General features: G+C 34.9%; 2 protein-coding genes across 2 annotated transcripts; one reads left to right on the top strand and one right to left on the bottom strand.

Annotated features, from left to right (window-relative positions):
- The first annotated feature begins 10,165 nt into the window (after nucleotides 1-10,165).
- Nucleotides 10,166-12,534, top strand: LOC145047523 (serine decarboxylase). Its single transcript, XM_078995821.1, has 6 exons — nucleotides 10,166-10,241; nucleotides 10,499-10,825; nucleotides 10,950-11,181; nucleotides 11,265-11,458; nucleotides 11,598-11,734; nucleotides 11,801-12,534. Exons 2-6 carry the CDS (start codon nucleotides 10,501-10,503, stop codon nucleotides 12,365-12,367), a joined length of 1,455 nt encoding a protein of 484 aa, XP_078851947.1. The 5' UTR covers nucleotides 10,166-10,241; nucleotides 10,499-10,500; the 3' UTR covers nucleotides 12,368-12,534.
- A 533-nt stretch (nucleotides 12,535-13,067) lies between these two features.
- LOC145046556 (uncharacterized) lies at nucleotides 13,068-15,146 on the bottom strand. Its single transcript, XM_078994844.1, has 5 exons — nucleotides 14,675-15,146; nucleotides 14,441-14,592; nucleotides 14,158-14,358; nucleotides 13,706-14,110; nucleotides 13,068-13,529 (listed from the first exon to the last, which is right to left on the bottom strand). The coding sequence occupies exons 1-5, from the start codon at nucleotides 15,144-15,146 to the stop codon at nucleotides 13,068-13,070; spliced, it is 1,692 nt and encodes a 563-aa protein (XP_078850970.1).
- Nucleotides 15,147-23,463: the final 8,317 nt, after the last annotated feature.

Below are 23,463 nucleotides of genomic sequence, written 5' to 3'. Positions count from 1 at the left end.
TATGCTCCCACTAGCTTTTACATGTATCCATAAATCAACTAGACTTCTAGAAATCAATACTTTATTGACTTTCTTACCAAAGTTTAGATTTCTGATATGAGATGCTTTGATAAGACTTTATCAAAATCATACACCTTTTCTTAGATAGCTCACATGTGTGTCTAAACAATTTTTAGAACTATGAAAAGGGATGTCGTAATCATAGTCTCAATTTTTTAGATCTTTTCCATTTCTCACCAGTCCATGTTAGTGTGTCAGTTAACCATACACGCTCCACTAACGACTTTGAGAATGCAAATATCACAATTTCTATCTACTTAAAATCTACTTAGTGAAAGCGTTTCCTCACCATCATTTTCATGAATCAGAGACAAACCTTATGACACTTAGATTTTATGGTGTTTGTGTTCCTATCCATGTGAATTTGTCAAAACCATAATCACAAGACAAGGTTAGTGACAAATCCTAGCTCATATGGACTGAACTTGTGCAATCTTAACTTCTTGCCACTTGGCAGCACAAGGCCTACCATTGCTTCCAGGTTGTTATGAAAACAACTAAGAACTTGTAGAACTCAGATGCATAGTCAACTTTTAGTGGAATGGGCACAGAAATAAGAATATGTCAACATGATAAGTTATAAACCTCAAGCGTGCGCTAGTGATAAACTACAAGTTTTATTCTTGATCATTTCTTGAAACTCTTTCAGGTTCTTTTAGACTCCCACTGTCCTCTTGACATATAAGACTTTCTTGCCAACAACCATTCCTTGGAAAAAAATTCAAGAGATTGTGTGGATTCTTATCAAGACAAACACTTCACACAATTGGCCTTAGTTGGTCTTTGTTTTATCCAAAACATCACAGCTTACCAACTTCAAATGTACAAGAGTAGAACACATTTTACTCTTACATTTGACAAGTTTTATAGATCTTCTTTAAGATGTGTCACTCAAATTACAATGTTGGAGTATGACTCTAAGACTTGTTTTGGAATGAAGTATGACTCATCTTCTTGATTTAACCAATTCAAAAATTCATTAGTCCTCTTCTTAGCCATAAGAATGCACTAAGATGTCCTTAGAGGATGAATTGTGATATGGTTTCACAATCATTAAGATGATCATAAAACATGATACTAAAGTACTCTCCCATCTTTTCAGATTTGAGAAACTTTTATCGTTCTGCCTAATTTGATTCTTCTCATTCGTTCTGCCATCCATTGAAACTTTTCCAAGGTTTCAAAATTATACTTAAACTTGTAAGTATAACCATATTTACTAAACTTTAACAAATCATGACGAATAGCCTTATTGATCTTTTGTGGTGGACTTTGACCAGTGCACAACCAAGTATACCTGATCCCTTTGTCCTTTACTTGACTCACATATACATGTGAACAAGGAATTAGTCTTAATTTTCCAAAGATGAAAATTTCCATTCATCATACTATACAACTTGCATGATTCCAAGTTTCGGTCTAACTGAAACTTGAGTGATGAGAATCTTTCCTTATTTGGTAAATTTAGACACTACCACAAATGAAAGAATCAAATTCATATTTTCAATATTTCTAGAAACACACAAACATCAATTTTTCATAAATACCATTGCAAGGATATATAAACTAAAGTAAAACAAAATTTTATTTATTTATAAAATGCGTAATTTTTTTATTACAATGCAACTTTAAATGAAAACTATGCTATTACATATTTACTAGTAATCTATCATAACTCTTAAGTAGTAGCTCAAAAATCTGATCTTCGAACCATGCGATTGAAATCCATCTTCGCGATCAGATTCAACATACTCTTCTTGATTTACGCTTCCTTCCCTTTGCTTGATCCTGCAAAACATCAAAGTGCAACCTAGTCACATCATGTATTAAGAATCAACAATTAGGAACTTAACAGAGTTAGATAGTGGACTTATCTGAAGCAGAGTCAAACTTTTTAATTATTCCTTCTCTCAGATCTTTCAGGTAGTTAGGGTAGCTTTGCAACCAATGCCCATTCTCTTGACAATAAAAGCATATAGACTCGTTGGGAATAGTACACGGGACTATCACAAACTTAGCCTTTCCCTTTACCTTTTGGTCAACCAGGTTGACCAAGGCCGATCCCTTTCCATTAGGAAGAGAAACTTTTATGGAGTTTCAATGTTACCATTATCAATGTCCATGGAAGTTTGAGAAGTAGATCTTCCACCCAAATTTACTTTCCAGTGCGCCAAAACATTTCCGATTCAACAACAACAAGCAACTAAGAAAGACCAATAAGGGTCATGTCATGATCTGTCACATAGTAGTCCTTAATGAACTTACTATACGACTTAGGAAGTGACTGAAGAACCCAGTCCATAGCCAACTTCCCTGGGACAACGAAACCCAACATTCTCAACCTGTTAATGTGTAACTTCATTTCTAAGAGACGCGTACACACAGGTCTTCCATCTTTATGTTTCATTGCAAGTAGGGCTTGAGTGATCTTGAACTTTTCAAGTCTTCGAGCTTGTGGGTCAGGGAGAATAATTGGAGGAGGTGGAGGAAGAGAAGTATGATTTCCATGATCCAATCGCACGACATCATCTTCATTAGGAAAGTTTGTTCCAAGAGATTTGGAAAGATCATTGTTGTTTGAACCAGACATCTACAATGGGAGAAATTCAAGTTATTTGATTTAAGTCCTTAATAGAACACCCAATATGAAATATTAAGGCTAGGACCCAACACAATATTTTGTAACTTGGAAGAGGAATGCCGTAATCCAAGCTATGAAATATTTGAAGGTGGGCGAATGACGATTTACCAATTTCCACCATGAAAAATGAAATAGATATTAGGTTTTAATTGACTTGAAACTTATAGATCTCGTGAGATTCATTGACTTTTTAATGGCATGTTTAAATCTTGATTGTTCCCTCTCAAGTTTGTTACTGGGATGCTGAGGATCACATACAATGTGTGAATAACCATGCAAATTGACTTGGTACCCTTAATATTTATCACCTAATCGATCTGCTGGTTACCCACACGCTCCACCGATCTATGATAAACATTAAGTCACCCTTTACCACTCTTATTAGTCTAGGGTAGTGTGTCGGTTATCCACACATGCTCCACCAATAACTTGGTAAGGTACAAAGTGTAATTTCATGGGTTAGCACCAAATTCACATTTTCCTAAAGTAACTAAGATTGGGAATTTATAAAAGGTTTAGTTACTTTATATTTACCATTATACTTATAAAGAGAATTATAATCCTTGTCCTACCCGTTCGGCTAACGACCCTCCGCCAGTCAAGGAAGCACTGGGTGAGAGTGGACACTCATTAAGCTGCCATTTTACAGGCAACACCCTTATAACCCCCTTATAGACTGGTTTCGTGAATGAGGCCAACTAACGGTAAGAGTGACTTTCAATTTTAAATTTTAAAATTCTAAGGGTTTAACTTGGAATTAAAGTATTCATGGGGGAACTTTACAAATTCCAAAATTTGAGGGCAAGTTTTGAACAATTCAAAAACTTTTGGATTTTCATAACTTATGAGTTTAATTAAGGTTTTAAAAAATTTAATTAAGAGGCTCTTTAACATCCATAACTTGAGGATAAGTTATGGAGTCCATAAAACTATTTATGAGAAAGACTTTTCAATTATGTAACTTATGAGTTTTTAATGGATCTTTAAAAGAAATGACTTTTGGTAATCCATAACTTGAGGACAAATTATGGACTCCATTAAAACACATTTAGATCAAGAATTAACTCACAAACAATTTGCAAATAATTCCTACATTCTACCAAAACTCATAAGTGTACGAACAATCATATCTACAGTTTCAAGAATCATATAAACACATATAAAACTTGAAATTTTGATAATAACCTTGAAATTGGATCACCATAATAATTACCACATCAAAAACAAGTTTTATAAGTCCAAAACAGTTTAAGGTAATGCTTTTAGACCAATTCGAGCCTTAAAACACGATAAATATGCTGTTAGGGGGTCCAACTCGTTGAGTGCATGAACCAACTCGACGAGTTGGATGAATTTGTGCTTGGACTCGTCGATTCCCTTACTGGACTCGTCGAGTCCCCAGTCCAAACAACATAAAAATTTGATTTTTCAGCAATTTGCATCTAGTATAAAGAAAACAAACCTGGCTCTGATACCACTGATGGGTTTTGAGTATTCTAACACTCCTATGGTGTAAATGTAACCCTATAAACCATGGATCTTCGTTTTCTCTATTATACATGCAAATATTTAATATTCCCAGGTTTTATTCTAACTAGTATAATATGAAGCAACTATACTACAAAAGCCTAGTTAGATGACATACCTTTTAATTAAGCTTGAAGTCTTGAACTTTAGGAGCTTAGCCCCAATAGTATGGAAGCCTCAAGTGGAATCACAAATCTCCAAAAACACCTTGGAAAACTTGAGAGAATAGTAAGCACAATAGAAATTGGCCCACTCTTGTTTACTGACACACTAGTCCCATTTCATGTGCCAAAGACCTCTTTATATAGTATGGAGGATTAGGGTTACATCCATGTAAACCCTAATACCCATGACCTTTCATTTCCATAGGATCCATGGGTTAAAAACTCTATGCACTATCCATGCAAGCTTAGCCCAACCTAAATGAACTTGGCCCATCCTATACATATATAAGAGTCTACATTTAATTAGTTACCTTTTGATCACTAAATTAATTCCAAATTAATTCTAGATCAATAGTAATTAAATAATATGAGCTCATATTAATATATTACAAGTTATAATACATTAATAAACCATAGACATACTATTCTTAAAATACTATCCATACAAATTGTTCCAGTGAAGTGCAACCCAAATGGACCATGCTACTTTCGGGTCGAGTACATACCAATAATAGTTATGGGCTTAGACATCTAATCCAATAGTTTTATTATACAGGTATGAAAGTTTTGTATGCTAGTTAGGGTAATGCTTTGGAAAAATCAAATTGCATGTATAATTAGAGAAAACATAAATCCAAAAGATTTAAGGTTGTATGCGCACCTTAAGGTTGTTAGAGTGCTCAAAACCCATCACCTCCACCATACAAGGGAGTGATAGGTGAGAGTGGACACCCAATGACGATCATTTTATAGGTTACTTCCTTATACCCCTAATAGTATGACTTCATGAATGATGCATAGTACCAATTTTACTGACTTGTCTTATACATAAAATATATTAAACTTTTAATAGTGTGTGTGTGTGTATATATATATATATATATATATATATATATATATATATAATGTGTATTTTAATTTTTTTTTTCTAAAATACTAGGTTTAATATTAAAATTTTGAAATTACTAAAAAATTAATTTAATTTAAAATTAAACTAATTATGATTTATTCTTTATCTTTTAATTAATTATTAAATTAATTAATTTAAATCATATAAAGATTAAATAATAATTTACTAGTAAACAATTAATCAAATAATGTAAATTAAATTCTAATCTAATCCCTACTCAATTTCGAAAATTAAGGGCATTGTGTTATCCAATTTAAATTATTATATTTTGAAGCAACTAAAACAATAATTATCAAATAAGGAAATCCTAACAAACCCAAAGATTTTAGAAATCAAGGGAGGAGGCTAGCCTCAAAAAGAACCCTAGCCTAGGTCGAAAATTCCAAGCCTTAGGGTTTAATTTCTATAAACCCTAATTTGATCTATTCAACTATTATGAATATTCAATTGAAAACAATGACTCTGATACAACTGATGAGTTTTATAGGTTAAAAAAATTCATGTGGCGGAAAATAATTTAACTCTTAAGTTCACATGCAACCTATTTGGATCTATGTTTTCACTATTGAATGCTAGAATCTATTGAACATCAAAGAACCCTATAGAAACCTTAGGATTATCGAAAATCATAAAAATTTAGGGTTTACATACCTTTGATTATGATTGCAAAGAATCAAATCCTTTATTCAAAAGCTTCCAGAAAGCAAGCACCAGAAATCTCATGCCTCTAATGGTTCACACCCAAACCCTAACAACTAAGAAAACTTTAAGAATAGAGGAGATAGTACGAAATTTTCTACTATTCTCTTGGTAGAAGGAGTGGTTGAAAATTTGATGCCAAATGATCTTATTTATAGCTGATGGGAAAACCCTAGAAACCCTAATTTGAAATAAAATAATGCTTTTTCATATTCGAAATTATCTAGTTTCTTAATTATCCATATTATCCATATGGAATAATCTAGAAACCCTAAGGGAGCCTCCAAATTTCAGCAAACCCTAGGATATTTCTAGAATTCATCTCTTGTTCAACTATTGAACAATTAAAACTTTAGTCCTTACGCTTTTAATTAATCAAATTAATCCCCAAAATTAATTTTAATTATTTTTTGATTAATTCTTAATTAAATAATACTACTTTTAATTAATATATTAATCTTATAAGATATTAATAAATCGTTTATTGCTATTTATTAATCATATATATTAGATCAATAAACCAGTCTCTCTCTCTCTCTCTCTCTCTCTATATATATATATATATATATATATATATATATATATATATATATATATATATATATATATATATCTTAAAGTCATTCTAGTCAATTGCTAGTTTTGAGAGCAACTCAAATTAGCTATTATCTTAGACACCTAATCCAACATTATTGAGTTAGATTATTTTTTCGAGTCTATTAGATCAGATCTGTTATTTCCATTGCCCTGTTTTTGGTCTTTGACTAGGCTCAAAACCCATCAATAAGATACATGTAGACTCCTATATTAACTCTTTAAAAAGGTTATTTTAGAGAAAAGGGAAGACTCCAATATACGTAGAGATATAATGAACCATTTGATATTGTTGATATACTAAGACTCCCCTCATAAACATGTGCTCAATGGGATATACAAGGATGTGTTAAGAAATGGTGGTGTAGGCACCAACTCTGATACCATGTACAATTGATGTGGGTTCCAAAATTATCTCTCTAAAAGAACCTTTATGGAGAGATGGTGACTCAAATATAAATATACAATTATAAGATTGTGGTGTACCGATATAAGATAGATGAAGAGTCATGTAGAGGTTCCAATTCTTCATGTTTTGCTTTTAAACGTGGTTTTCAATTTGTTTTTAAAGGAAACTATGCTTGGTTATGTTTCATAGGGTGAAAATACACTTAGGCTTGTTTAATTCCAATAAGCTACTCATTTATTAATTTTTAAAATCTTCAGAGCAAAGGTGATAAATATTTGATCAATAGTCACCTAAGTTTTAATAATTTGAGTTGTGAATAACAAGGGAACATACATGTTGTATACAATGCATTCATATGTTTTTATTTGTGATGCCAACACAAAAGATTTAAAGCTTATCTAGATAATCTATCGCAGTTGTTGCTTATTTATATTTCTGAACCTAATTATTAGAAAAAAAATAGTATAACTTATCTTATAAATTTCCTTAATTAATAATTATTAGAAAAAAAATATAACTCATCTTATAGATTTGTCTATAACTATCAATCCAAACTAAATGAATTCACAACTACCTTTTATATCTAAAAATATTCATACCCACTAACACGTATCTTTGTTTCACCATTCAATTTAATTTTGGGATTTTTTAATATGTGTCCTAAACACACATATAAGAAGTATTAGTTATGAAAAACATTACCATAATTAAATTCAAAATACATTTATTATGGAGATTATTAATGCATTTCACATTTAATTATTATAATATTCCATTTATAATTAATGTAATTTACGTTTAATTATGATAATATTTATCATTAATTAATGTGTCTTATATGTGCTCTTAGGCATATATTAGAAAATCCATTTAATTTTGTTTGATATGTTCCTAATATATTTTTAATATTTTTAATGATAGTTAGTTAAGTAAATATGGAATGATGACATATGTTATAAATTTAATGGATATAAATATTTGTAGGCATAAAAATTAAGAATAAATTTAATTTTTCATTTCTTAGATGTAGGTTTTTGGTGTATATGAGAAAAGAAATAAAATAGATGAGAGATTGTACAGATGGATAATTGAGAGATAAAAACAAGAGGGTGTGACATGTTTAATAACAAAAATAGAAAAACCTAAAAATAAATAAAAGAATACTTAAATACATATAAAATGGTAACTTCACACATATTTACCGGTAGGGATGTCAAAAATTCTCATGGGGCCTCGATCCCGAATGGGGAATATTTGTTTAAAAAATCGAGGATGGGGGTGGGAACGGGGGCAATGTTAACCCCGTTTTAGTTTCGGGGGCGGGGGCGGGGGTGGGTAGTCCCGTCCCAAACCCCCAATGGGGATCCCGTTAATATATTATTTATATTAATATATATTAATTATAAAAATATAATAAATAATAACAATGATTTTGAACTTCCAAAATTCAATTAAATATCATGTTTTTAAGTTTATAGTATAACGTTTTTACGATGTTATAATATTTTTATTTTAAATATATAAACTTATGCTATAAAAAACTATTTTTTATCCAAAATAGTATCTTTTAGCTCAAAAAATAACTTCTTTTAGCCTAAACAACACCTTCGTTCGCCAAAAAAAAAGTCAACCCAAACGGGGGTGGGGGTAATCCTGGGATTTGGGGGCGGGGGCGGGGGCAGGGGAACAGGAAAATTTCGGAGGTGGGGGCGGGTAATGCAATCCCCACCCCGTTTGCCCCTGTTGACATCCCTATTTACCGATAAGGTTATGAGGTGCCGATGGACATGTATTTGAAATGGACATTTTTGCAACTTTAGCTATTTCTAAAAAATATGAGAGTGTGGTAGATTAAAGTGTTGTGGATAAAACCGACAAAAACCCCACACAAAATTGATTTTTGCCATCGGTAAATATCCATCATCAGTATTTTACCATCGGTAAAACAAAAAGAAGGGGGCGGTGTTCACCGCCTGTAAAAAGTGCCACATAGGCATAACGACGATAAAAAAATAAAAAGAACGACACCCCACAGCCTAACTAGCATGAATGTCATCTTACGTGTTATGGTAGAAAACTTGTTTGCAATTTATATAAACAAAAACTGTAAAAAAGTTATGTAAGGGACAAAAATATAACTCTAATTCACGGGGTAGCTCATTTGTAGTTTGTATATCGAATGCGATTTACAAATGTCAATAGTCCGTATATAGTATGGTGGCAGTTATACCATATTAAAATACAATTTCGATCCAAAAATTAATATTCCCTAAAAAACTAAGTATTTGAAATTTTTAAATGTTAAATTTTAAATATTTGAAAATTTGAAAGCTTAAAAATTTGAAAATTTGAAAGCTTAATAATTTGAAAATCTAAAATTTTGGTTTAATATTTGAAAATTAATTATTTTTGAACTTTTAAAAAAATTCCCGTTTATGACCGCCGAGACTGCCAAGGACCGCCTAGGCCGACTTTGACAAATTCCCGCCAAACACCCGAATCGTAATCGGTTTAAGGACGCCAAACGATTAATCAACCGCCAAAGCCAATTTCTGCAACACTGAAAAGAATTATAAAGGACCAAAAACATAATTTTCAAATATAATGACTAATAATCCTAATAATTTAACTTTGACAGACTTAGAGAGAAAAATTATAAATGTGGAAATTTGCTATGATTAGAAGCAAAATCTCTATTCATAGAAAGATTTATTTTGCATATTGGATTATATATTAGAAAAATTGATGTGATTTTAGTTATTTTTTGTGTGAAAAAAACAAACCAAAATAACAATAAATCGTATGAGAAGCATCAACTTTCCAAAATAATATCTATATAATCATATAATGCTTTACGGATTTGATAGGGACCATGAGCGAAATAATGAGAAATCAAATAGACCGTTAGTAAAAAAAAATTAGTTTCAATATCGGGATCCATAACTATTGACAAATCATAGGGACCAGAAATGCATTTTTTTTTTTCGTAATATCTAGTGTCGACTCAAAATATCAAAGGGTCAGGGACTTATATCAAACATTGTTACAGAAAAAGGGCTAAAATTGTAAGTTTATAACCAACCCTCTCTCGTATTCCAAATTCACGCACAACAGTCGATTTGTGTATATAATACAATAATCGCAGATGCAAGAACTCCTTTTCGCTTGCCCAGAACCACATTCGTCGAGTAGCCATCCACTTCCCATCAAACTCAGCTCCGCCGCCTCCATCAAAAGGTACAAACTTTTATGTACAATTTATATAAGATCTTAGTTTACAACCCAATTAACTGATCCCATTCGTGTCAATTAGCTACAACAATCGCCTATTTGGTTAATCGTTCCATTTAAAAGATGATTTCCACCTAAACTTTTTAGAACCTAACAGGTTTTCTTGATCTGATCACTACAACGAATGTCGCCCAATAAATTGTAGACATTTAATTGCTTTTCTGACCGGACCTTTAATGTGATTTCCTTTTTTTTGGGAGTAGCAATGGCTGGAAGTATCGATATGATGTTACGTAATCTCAACCTGGAAACGGTCGAATCTTTACCGGAGGATTTTGATCCGACTACTGTGATCAATGATCCTCTGCCGCCGATTGCTGATAACGCTCCCCATATAAACGGTGTAAAATCGATTAATGGGAAAGAGAAACCGAGGGAAATTATTCTAGGAAGAAATGTGCACACTACTTGCCTCGAGGTAACAGAGCCTGATGCTGATGATGAGGTTACCGGAGAAAGAGAAGCTTATATGGCCAGCGTGTTGGCCAGATATAGAAAATCCTTGCTCGAAAGGACAAAACATCATTTGGGTAACAATCTTTTTGCCTCTTATTTGTTAACTTTATGTTCATGATCTTCTTCTTTATTTAAAACCCCATTTTGGCTACACAATCGATGTCAATTTTGCTCCTGAAAATTGTAAATTTTTATTAGGGTATCCTTATAATCTGGACTTCGATTATGGTGCGTTGTCTCAGTTACAACATTTCTCCATTAACAACCTTGGGGACCCATTCATCGAGAGCAATTATGGTGTCCATTCCAGACAGTTTGAGGTTGGTGTATTGGACTGGTTTGCTCGTTTATGGGAACTGGAAAAGAACGAATACTGGGGTTACATTACAAATTGTGGAACAGAAGGCAATCTTCATGGCATACTAGTCGGGTAATTTGTATGATTTTAGGCTTTTATCTCATTTCCTGGATTTTTACCACTTGAATACTTTATATATCGTGTAAATGTAACAGGAGAGAAGTGTTTCCTGATGGGATTTTATATGCTTCATGCGAATCACATTATTCCATTTTCAAAGCAGCAAGAATGTATCGAATGGATTGTGAAAAAGTCAACACGCTCCTTTCTGGGGAGATCGATTGTGAAGATTTTAAAGCTAAACTTTCTCTTCACAAGGACAAACCTGCAATCATCAACGTGAACATAGGTTCTCTCACAATACTTTTGATGTGCATTGGATTCTTACAAAAAAAGACATGAATGCCCTTCTAATCTTTCTCATAAAAAATAATCCTAAAAACCTTGTCCATCCTGTTATTTACATTTTTTTTCAAACAAATTTACAGGAACAACAGTGAAAGGAGCTGTAGATGATCTTGATCTGGTCATCAAGACCCTTGAAGAAACCGGATTCACACATGACCGATTTTATATCCACTGTGATGGGGCTTTGTTTGGACTAATGATGCCTTTTGTTAAACTTGTAAGTATATGTGGTTTTTGTATAAGTTTCATAATATGTATTTATTTTTTTTCTTGTACAATTTAGGCACCGAAGGTATCTTTCAAGAAACCGATTGGATCCGTGAGTGTTTCGGGTCACAAATTTGTCGGGTGTCCAATGCCATGTGGCGTTCAAATAACACGATTAGAACACATCAACGCACTTTCAAGAAACGTTGAATATCTCGCTTCACGAGATGCAACAATCATGGGAAGTCGAAATGGTCATGCTCCATTGTTCCTTTGGTACACTTTAAACCGAAAAGGGTATCGAGGGTTCCAAAAAGAGGTCCAAAAATGCCTCAGAAATGCCCACTACTTAAAAGGCAGGCTAACCAGTGCTGGAATTGGTGCTATGCTTAATGAGCTCAGTAGCACAGTGGTCTTTGAACGCCCACAAGATGAGGAGTTTACACGAAAATGGCAGCTTGCATGTCAGGGAAGCATTGCTCATGTTGTGGTGATGCCGAATATAACGATTGATAAGTTGGATGATTTTGTGGATGAGCTTATTGAGAAACGTGTGGTTTGGTATGGAAATGGGAAGCTTCAGTCGCCTTGTGTTGCTTCGGATATTGGAGAGGGTAATTGTTTATGTGTGTTACACAAGTGAGAGTGGTTTAGTGGTGTGGAAAACAGTTGACACGTGTTATTTGATATGTTATTGGAAATCGTGTTGGTTGTTGTAGTGTATTTTTTTTTTTTTTTAATGGTTATTTATGTTAGACGTTGGAGTGATGGGATTGTTATTGAAATGAAAGCATAATGTTTGAAGTTGAAGTTATGAAGTTATATTCGAGAATTATGTTGGATGAATGCCTCTTGAATTACATGATATACCATCAAAGGTGTTAATGACATAAAAGATATAGATTGTGTTTAGTTACGAAAACAGTTTTTATTTTTTATTTTTTGTTTATCTTTTTTAGTATTTCTTTTCTGGTTTTAGTTTTCATTAGAAAATTTAGAAAATGCGTTAGTTAAAACTTATTTAATTTTCATTTTTAGTTTTAGAAAATTAAAAAGACGTATTTAGATGTGTATTTTCTATCGGTTTCTATTTTGAGAAAGGGATAGTAGTGGTAGGGTGGGGGTCGTGGGGCTGGGGGCGGTGGCGGGGGGTAGTCGGGGTGTCAATGATGGCGACGGCGGTGGTGGTGGTGGCAACGATAATTGTGGCAGTGGTGGTGATGATGGCGACCAGTGGCGGACGCAGAAAGTTGTCACAACAATGGCACAATTTTTTTTTCGTCTGAATATAATAACATAAAAAAAGTTATAAGTACTACTACATCAAATCGATCTATTACATCTTAATATCTAAATTTGACATCTATGGGTACACATTTTTGAAATCGATCCATTACATCTTCGATCTTCACTTTCATAAGTGCTTCTTTTTCAACATAAGAAATCATGACATCGTTCAAAAAATCATCACCTATTTTGTTATGTAAATCCGTCTTCAAAAACTTCATCGCTGAAAAACATCTTTCGACCATTGCGGTTGCAACGGGTAAAACCAAAACCAACTTCAACAACCTATAAACCATAGGATAAGACCGATGTGTCCCCGTTTCCACCATCAAACAAGAAAGGTCGGAAATTCCTTGCAAACTAGTGAACCGACCATCTTTATGCAAAGCGTGATAATATATTTCAAGTTCACCATCAAGTTGCATCATCTCCACATCATCAAAATCTTTTGTGTATAACTCACTCAACTTTAACAGCTTTGTTTTGTCAAAGCCCCCATGTATTCTAGCAATTGGGTGCTAAGTTCACCAAATCGGTCCCCGAATTCTATAATTTGCATATCCATGACAGAGTTGAAAATTTCAACTTCAAAATGAAATTGATTAGTAACTTTAGTCTTACGGCCTCTTGATGTGACATAATTTTTCGTCATCTCCACAATATTAATATCATGTTTTTGACAAAAAGAGAATACCTTCGATACAAGTTTAGCAAACCCCATGTCTCTTAAAGACTTCAATGCGTCCATTATCCCTCTAACCAAAGAAGCCGCTTCTAAAATATCTTGATCCTTTTTTTGAAGATGCTTTGACAATACGTTCGTGAGGTGTAAAATTTCATACATCAAATGTAAGTAAAACACAAAATCTAATGTCTTGAAATATTTTAAGATACAAAATGCTTGATTTCGGTTACTTAAAGTGGATCCTTCCTCTTTGACATAAGCAAGAACATGACGAACCTCCGGAAATAAGTTCATCAAACTTGTGATGGTTTTGAAATGTGAATCCCATCTTGTATCTCTCGCTCGAATAAGCGAGCTCTCTTGGTTTAACCCTCTTCCAATTTCAAGTTCACCATTTCCAAATGCACCCTTTATCTTTGACTTTCCCATAGCATGTCATGTCTTTTACATGAACCACCTACCACATTGACCACCAACGAAAGTTGCTCAAAGAAATCGTCAACACCATCATGCTTCTTTTCTACACCCACAATAACTAACTGAAGTTGGTGTGTAAAGCAATGCACATAATGTGCTGAATCATTATCTTTTAAAATCAAAGCTTTTAGACCATTAAATGCACCTCGCATATTGCTTGCGCCATCATAACCTTGTCCTCTTACCTGATAAAAAAAGATATCAAACACTAAAGCGAATAATATTCAATTAAAATTCATAATAAAGAAGAAAAAATGTTATATTTACCTGAGACATACTCAAATTGTTACGGGTAAAAACGTCATCTATGGCTACTTTAAGAGTCAAAGAGGATGTATCCTTCACGTGCACCACTCTAATGAATCTTTCCTTCACCACTCCACGGTTGTCGACATACCTCAAAACTATGGCCATTTGTTCTTTTTTTTTTTTTTTTTTTTTTTTATATTTTTTTATATACATCACTAGATTCATCAACCAATAAAGAAAACACATCTTTACCAATTTCTTTGCAAATATCTAAAACTATCTTTGTTGAAAAGCATTCAACAATTTGCTTTTGAGTCCTCGGGTACGTCACTTGATTATTTTGAGGAGCATTTTCTATAATAACATTGTGCATGCCTTCATTATGGTCTGTCAAGAAAGATAATAACTCCAAGAAAAGCCCTCTATTAAGAGAGTCACTCGACTCATCATGACCCCGAAATGGTAAACCATTTTTCAATAAAAATTTACAACACCAAATTGAAGCACCTAAACGAAGTTTATAATTACTCTCCTCAATCTTGGTTTGCTTCTTGAAGGCTGCACTAATAGATTGTTTTTCTTTCAATAAAAATTCACAATTTTCTTTTGCTTTGTGATGAAAACTATCAATACCACCCATATGATCTATCAATGATTGTCTTTTATTCCAACTATCAAAACCTTGTGCAACAAATGCATCTCTCCCATGTTGTTTTCCCACCATGTCTCCACATACATAGCAAAATAAACAAAATACTTGGTTCTCTTTTATGCTATATTCTAACCAATCAAAGTCATCAAACCACTTAACAACAAAACGTCTTTCTTTTGAACCTATTTTCTTTGAAGGGAATATATGACCCCTTGGTTGACAAGGTCCTTGAAGCAAATATGCCTTCCTTATTTCATCTCTTTGATTTGGATGGTGAGTTGTAATCTTTGGTCTAACACCCGAGTCTTTTGGAAGATTTTTCAATTCAACATTTGTAATTAGAGTAGTTGTAGGTTGTGGATTTACATTAGAAACCGAAGGGAATGATTGATTAGAAGGACATGGTATTTTAAAGGATTCTTCAAAACTTAAATCATTGGAGGATGGTCTTTTGGAGGATTCTCCAACACTTGATTTATTGATGCTTGTTCTTCCAAAAAAAGACCCAGTTTTATCCTAACAATTCAATATCAAACAAATAAGCCATCCAAGATTCCAAGTAATTTCAAGGTTAACAAATAACAACTACTAATTTCTATTAAACAAGTAATATTAAGGTTAACAACTACTAATTTCACCTAAACATTAAGAATTTTCAACACATGGTTATACGACTCACAATAGTATAAACTAACCTTTGTTTACGGGATTTCATTCTTCATTAGTTTTATTTTAATTAATAGAACTACTATACACTACTGGAGGATTCTAAGGGATACAACACATGGTTTTATTTTAAGTAATGAAGCTGTTATACATACTGGTGGTAACCAGGGTTTTCAAACAGAACATTCTATACATATTGGTGGTAACTAGGGTTTCCAAACAGAACATTCTATACATTACTCGTAAGAGCCAGTGGCTAGTTAATTTAGAAATAATAGGGGTCAAAAACGAATTTTTGACAAAAGATTGTTTGGAATAAATAATCCTAACCAAGTTGTAGAATATGTCTCAAGGGTTTCGTACATATAAAGAACGCCGAAATTCGAGTTATAACGAAGAAGTTATGGCTTGTCAAAGTTTTTCGGCAAAATCGGCACGACACCGGGAGACGTAATTAGTGAATTTATGATAGAGGAATTTTTAGCCTTAGTAATCTAAACAAAAGTTGTAGTATACGTTAAACCGAGAACATATAAAACAAGAACGCCCAAATCTGACTTCGTATGAGGAAGTTATGAATTTTCTAAGATTTGGAATAGCAATGCACGACCTGAAACTCAAAATATTAGTTCGAGCGGTTTTTGGCCTATGCTACCTAAATGAGAGTTGAAGATCTCATTAATAGGAATTCAACGATAAAAGGACAGATAAAAATGGAGTCCGTATGAAGGAGTTACGAATTCTTCGCGGTCATTTATCAGTCTAATCTCCTCCTCCTGTTAAATTTAAGATTGTTCTAGAATTAGCCGACGAGTCTAAATGAAACTTGTAGATCCTGTTTTTACCTAAGCGTGGATATAAAGAACGTATAAAACGGATATCATATGCATAAGTTACGAGGTTTAGCAGTCGGCAGGGTGCTGTGCGAAATCGGGTGACGTGGCTGAATATGAACCAAGGCTTTCTCCCCAAGGCAAGCCACCAAATAGTGACACCCGGCCATGGACTCAATGAGTAGGACCTCCTACTCGACGAGTAGAGCAGGATTCCGGCCTATAAATAGAGGTGCCGGGTTCCCTCATTCTTCACACCTTCCCAACTTCACTTTCTCTCTCTACTTTGTCTCTCTAAGCCCCCAACCCCCCCCCCCCCAAGCCTAGGTAAACACCCTAGCACCCGAAGGAAGCCCCGATGCTCCCAAATCCCCATGAAAAGAGCCCTTCGGCTCAGAAACCCTACTCCAGTAGAGCCCGATTTTCAAGAAAACCTGTTGTAAGTGAGCTATGCCTACCCTAAGTATAGCTTATGTTATAATATAGTAATGTTATTAGGACCTTATAATGAGTATTTAGGCTATTATTATGAGTTATATAAGTGTCGCTATAATATCTTTTTAACCACTTGCGGTACGGGGAATCTGGTTTGGAGGGCTGCTTGGGTTGCTGGATTCAGAAGTGCTATATGCCAAAATGATCATGCCCTCCAGTGTTTCATGTTTGGGCCCTGTCTATAAATAATGGGTGAAGAGTATTGTTTAATGTTTATATATTAGTAATAATAGTTAGACTATTAATTAGTCTCGTCGAACATTAGACTAAACTCTAGTGGTAATGATACTAGTTTCTGTCAAAGGAGCTGTTTTAAAGTAAAAGAAGCATTGTCCGAGTACCGAGTCACCACCTTATCAAGTGAGTGAAAAGTTACTTTCATCTTACACTCTAGTGGTAATGATACTAGGTTCTATCAAAGGAATTGTTCCTCTAATTCACTCAAACCAAGGCTCTGATACTAACTTGTAACACCCATAAAAATTTAAACCAATTTAAAACATTTTCAAAACATTTAAAACCAATAGTTATTACAAATTTGTTTCCAAAATAGTCTATATCAGAGTTTTTTCCAGAAATGGTAATAAAACATGAGGTGTTGTACGATCACTCCTTCGCCTTGCCGCGATCCCCTGATGTACCTGAAATAATAAACTGAAATGGTAAGCCCGAATCTTAGCGAGTTCCCCCAAAATACCCATACTCACAGCAATACATATATAATCATAAACAACATATTATGGGTCCAGTCAACCATCGGGTTGGAATACCCCATGCCTACAACCAACAGGTTGGAATACCAACATACTATTTGTCCAATCATTCTCGGGATGGAATACCCCAGGCCCACAACCAACAAGTTGGAATGCCCACATACTATGACTCTAATCATCCTCAAGATGGAATACTCATAGCCCACAACCAACAGGTTTTGAATCCCCAGGTCTATTTGCCTCCGCACATAGTAGATAAGCCTCAACCGCCAAACAAACATGTGCATATATATATATATATATATATATATATATATATATATATATATATATATATATAACAGATAACAAAATAACAGTCTATAGACAACAACTGATCTAACGGATCATACCACATAACACATAATACCATCCTATCTCCCAGGATACCGATCTAATAAATCATACAACATACCACATAATATTATCCTACTTTCTAGGATACCGATCAAACATATCATACTAGCATAACATAGCTAGATAACAATCCAAAGGGCCGACCTTGGTGCCTTAGACCCTTGAGTATAGTGAGGATAACTCACCTTGCAACTGTCGACTCGTAAGATAAGCTCAAACTCTCGGATTACCATCCCAAACTCCACCACCTATATTCATTGCAAAACCATACTTGTAAATTTCCAATCTCCCAAAATGTCCCCAGAAGTGAACTGGTCTACCCTTGGTCAAAGTCAAAGTCAACTATCAAGGTCAACAGTCCATGTCAACCTCAACTCGTTGAGTACCCTCAGCTACTCACCGAGTTCCATGTATAACTTACCAACTCGCCGAGTCACTAAAGTGACTCGTCGAGTTCCTAAGGTTTGCAGCCGTAAACTTCCTTGGCCAAGTCGTCAAGTTTCCCTTGCAACTCGCCAAGTTCATATATGTCCAATAGTTAGGAAAACCCCATCTGACTCTCCGAGTCACTCATCCGACTCGCCGAGCCCACGACAATCTTCATCGGACTCGCCGAGTTGACCATGCTACTCGTCGAGTCCCTTCAGTCCTTCATCCATATATATGCTTTTTAAGCCATGCAAAGGCTCCATATTGCAGATCCAGCTTCCCAAGGCATGCTTATCACGTAAAGTTGCAAACGTTACGTGCATGCAAAGCTCTAAAGCCTTAAAATGATAAAACTAAGCTTGCAAAGAAGTCGTGCACTTGAGTGAAGGCTCATACTTGCCAAAGCTGATAACTTTATGGATCTAGAGGCCAAGGGGAGTCCAGATCTGAAGTTGCAACTTCAAATCTTGACTCAAACACAAGAAACCTTTCCAATAACCCACCCAAAAGAGATTAAAGATGAAATGAGCCAAGGATACAACCTAATACCTTCAAGAGAGTGTCAAATGAAGTAGATCTTTGCTTCCCACAAGTTCCTAGCTTCAATTTACTTGTTTTCCCCAAGTGTTTCCTCTCCAAGATCCCTCTTCCAAGCTTTAACACACCAAATAAACACACACACACACACGATTTAGGGTTTAAGGGTGCCAAGGAGCTGTAAAGGGGAGGCTGGGGGAGCCCAATGATCCTTTAAATAGGGTGCAATACACCGGAATTTAGGGTTTCATCTGCCAGCTCCTACTCATCGAGTCCCTTCTTGGACTCGGCGAGTAGGTCACTAAAACACGTGGACCAACCCGCTGCTACTCGATGAGTAGGGAAACCAACTCATCGAGTAGACCTTGAAATCAAGAAAATTTGTATATAAAATCAATACCTGAGAATCGGGGTGTTACACAACACAAACTACCTAATATTCCACCATAAATCTGAAAAACATATAAAATCAAATATGGAATACAAATCCAAAACAAAAATCTAATATTCAACTTAAATTCAAATCCAAATCAAACATGAAATTTAAATTAAACCTGCTACTCAAATTACTTAGATTGGTCGTATGTAATAGAGAAGGAAGAGAGTACAATGGAGGGTGAGCTGTTTGTAGTCTTTTCCTGCAAGGTAGAGGATGACAGGTCCAGACGGTGGCTTCATCGGATGTGAGAGTCAGATATGAGTGTTTCGAAACCCCATCTCCAAAAATCATTTTTTAGATTGGGGTAAAAGGGTTTTAAAAGACAACCTATTGCTAAGCTTCCTCACATAGAAGGTGTAGCATAGGTGGCGTACATTAGTGGTGGGATTAGCGAATGCTGGTGGAGGTGATTTTGCACTTGCCAAGGATGTTTGAGAAAGAAGGTGTCAACGGGTTGATGAGGGGAGGGAAGAGATTACCCAGAGGTGGAAGGCTTGTTGTCACACCCCTAAACTGATGGCGGAAACGTTCCGGGGCGGAGGACATCATGTATATCGCAACCAATGTACATAGTAAGCATAGTAAACACAAAAAATTACATAACATAGAAATATTTACATTGTTTGAAAACAAAGAGTTACAAAGGTTATACATATATATCATATGAAAAAAAGTTAAGACGAATCTTCTATACGCTCCGTCTTCTCCAAAAGATCGCGATGTACCTGTCTAATGTGGACTTGAGAATACAAGCAGTTTGAAAATCAGCATAAAGCTGGTGAGTTCATAAGCGGTTTAGTTTTTGTAAAAGAACTGGTTTCCTTTGGTTTTCTAAAAAAGTCGTTATCCAAGAAAATCCCATATTTCCTTATAAGTAAAGTTTAGTTATTCGGTTATCCTATAGTTTAATTTGAAACATTTCGTTATCCCAGGAAAAAACCCTATTTTCCTATATGTGATTTAGTTATTCGTTTGGAATGCTATGCGCTAGTATCTATCATACTTGTCGTATTAGTTAGGTATTTTGATATCCTAGTTATCCTACACTCGCATGTATCCAAAGGTGTACTTTCATATTCATATTTGTATTTTATTAGTATTCGTTGTATTCCTAGCTATACTTTCGTATTCACTCTGTTTCTAACTGTACTTTCATATTCACTCTGATTCTAACTGTACTTTCGTATTCGTTATGTTTCTAACTGTACTTTCGTATTCGCTCTGATTCTAACTGTACTTTCGTATTCGTTCAGTTTCTAGCTGTACTTTCGTATTCGCTCTGATTCTAACTGTACTTTCGTATTCGCTCTGATTCTAACTGTACTTTCGTATTCGTTCTGTTACTATCCGATGGCGTTTCTTATTAGTATTAATCCTAATTGCTGATTGATATAAATTATTAGTAAATTTTGAAATCTAACATAGATTATAACACTTTATCAAGAAATCTATGATTTGTCTGACGGCTAACTCTGCAATTCGAATTATTGGTTAACACAGTTTTCGATATTAAAAACATATAGAATATAAACATTTGAACTGAAATAATGAGTTTGAGTACAATATTTCCTTGTACTTTTCCTTGTATTCCCCCTATAAACATTTGAAAAACACAGAAAAAGAGTAGGGGTATGAACTCACCAATCGCGGAATGTGTCGGTTTGGATGCTAAACGTCAGTTCGGGCCTTGAACGCGTGTGAGATTCCTATGTAATATGGAAAGATACACATTTGTATCTAATTAGGTTTTGTACTACTAATTAATTGAGAATATACACTCCGAGACGCGAAAACACTTCATTCCAAGTGTTAGGAGTGACCCGGGTGGCATCTAAGGGTGTGTAGGGCCTAATTATGGAGTTTACTATTCAAGAATAAGTACTTAGGGGAGTTTACAGTCCAATGATCATATCCCTATGAGTTTACAACCGTAAACTCATGGGTGGTGTGTTCTTGGATGCCAAATGGTCTTACAATGCACACAGGAAGGTTCTAGGGTTGATTCCATGGCTTAGGAAGTGATCGGGACTTGAAATGACCTTGGTTAAGAAGTTTACGGTTTATGAAGATGTTATTGTGGAGTTTACTACCTTAAACACATGAGTTTACAACCGTAAACTCATGTTTGTCCATGATTCATGGGTTTTAGTGGTTGTAGGTTAAGCATACAAAGTTCTAGGTCCAATTCCAAGCCATACAAGGTGTTAAAGGCACTTTAACACCCTATGGGGGGTGTTTATGGTCTAAGGAGGGGTGTTTACAGTCCAACGGTGTTCTTGGGCGATAAACTCAAGTTTTATTTATTTGTGTATGTTTTGGTGCATCTCATGAAGGAATATAAGGTTCTATGCACTCATGGAAGGTCATGGAAGCCTTTGGAGGTGTTTAAGGGAAATTTAACACATTAAAAAGGTGTTTATGGTCCATGAATGAGGTTTTACAGTCCAAGCATGTTCTTGGTCCGTAAACTCATGTCCATACCTCAATTGGTGAGATTTTGGTGACCTAAGCTCATGCATGCAAATTTCTAAGCCATATCTAAGCACTAGGAGTGATTTGGAAGGGTTTTGGGGCATCAAAACCCTCTTTAGGGGTATTCACGGTTTTGGAAGGGTTCTTAAACCATAAACACATGTTCTTGAGTGTTTTGGGTGATTCAAACATAGATTTGCACGATAAGAAAGCTTAATAACAAGCTAGGATAGATTACTTACCAAATTGAAGCTTGAAAGGGAGGTTTTTGGATCAAACTCGAGTTTTTATAGAGAGAGTAGTGAGAGAAAGTGTTTTAAGAGAGAGAAAAAGCTTCAAAATGATGTCACTCAATCCCTTATATAGGGGTTGAGTTTATGGCCCGGAGAAATTCTACCCGATACTGACGTTAAACGGAGCTTTTGGTCGTACCCGATTAATTTGCCGTAACTCAATGTGGTCGTAACTAATAATTTTCTAAATAATAATTTGGGATGTTTTCATGAGTTTCTAATGTTTTTGGATACCAATTAAGTCATAATAGAAGCCTAAAAAATAATGACTTAATTTAAAAGCTTAAATGGAAACAATTCGAAAAAGATGAATTTTATGGACGGAAACGGGTTACGGTGATGGAGCAAACTTCCGGTTGTCACATTATCCCCCTATTAGAGGGAATTTCGTCCCGAAATTCAAACTTTATATGTGACTCAAGGATTTGGAAAGAGATGCGGATACTTCTACTTTGTTGGATTTTCACGTTCTCAAGTGAATTCGGGTCCTTCACTTTTCGGGATACGACTTCGTTTCGTACGTTTGATCTTTCGATCTATGGTTTCGATTGGCTCTCTCATGAGGTTCAGAATTTCGTTGATTTCGGTCTCATCAAAGGAATTACTAAGGTTTCATCGAATAGGTACTTTTTAAGGACAGAGATGTGGAAAACCGGATGGATACTGCTAAGTTCTGAGGGTAGTCGGAGTTTGTAGGCTACGAATCGATCCTAATGAAGATTTCGAAAAATTCTATGTACCTCGGGTTAAGTTTTACGCGTTTCGAAATGTATCTTGCCTTCTTCGCTTATCACGTGACCAAAGAAAATGGTTAGACGGAAAGGTATCACTACATCTTCGTAGTGATCATATCAAGTCCTAAATGTTGCTTTGGAAACATCATTCCTGTGAACCCGAAGTTGACTGGGTAACTTCTGCATTTATACTGGAGCCTATCGATGCGGAGATTTGGCTATAGGGTTTTCTCCGGGAATTGGGTTGATACAAAACTCTACTTGGTGTCCAAAAGGAATTTTCGTGAGCTCTTCGGAAAAGGCATCAGGAAAATTGCAGACTTCTGGGATTCTCTCGAGGTCTTTAACTTCCTGTTTCTCGTTGATCCCATAGGCTGGGAAC

Source organism: Lactuca saligna, chromosome 5, assembly GCF_052625555.1.
Source record: "Lactuca saligna cultivar CGN05327 chromosome 5, ASM5262555v1, whole genome shotgun sequence".
NCBI classification, from domain to species: Eukaryota; Viridiplantae; Streptophyta; class Magnoliopsida; order Asterales; family Asteraceae; genus Lactuca; species Lactuca saligna.
The sequence above is the reverse complement of the archived record's forward strand: the minus strand, read 5'-3'. Positions and strand labels throughout refer to the sequence as shown.

Coding starts and splice junctions, on each gene's coding strand:
- LOC145046556 (XM_078994844.1), bottom strand. CDS start 15,146: ATGGTGGGAAAACAACATGGGAGAGATGCATTTGTTGCACAAGGTTTT. Junction 14,359..14,440: donor ACAATTTGAGTATGTCTCAG/GTAAATATAACA, acceptor TTTTTTTATCAG/GTAAGAGGACAAGGTTATGA. Junction 13,530..13,705: donor TTGCTAAACTTGTATCGAAG/GTATTCTCTTTT, acceptor TGGTGAACTTAG/CACCCAATTGCTAGAATACA.
- LOC145047523 (XM_078995821.1), top strand. CDS start 10,501: ATGGCTGGAAGTATCGATATGATGTTACGTAATCTCAACCTGGAAACG. Junction 10,826..10,949: donor AAGGACAAAACATCATTTGG/GTAACAATCTTT, acceptor AATTTTTATTAG/GGTATCCTTATAATCTGGAC. Junction 11,735..11,800: donor TGATGCCTTTTGTTAAACTT/GTAAGTATATGT, acceptor TGTACAATTTAG/GCACCGAAGGTATCTTTCAA.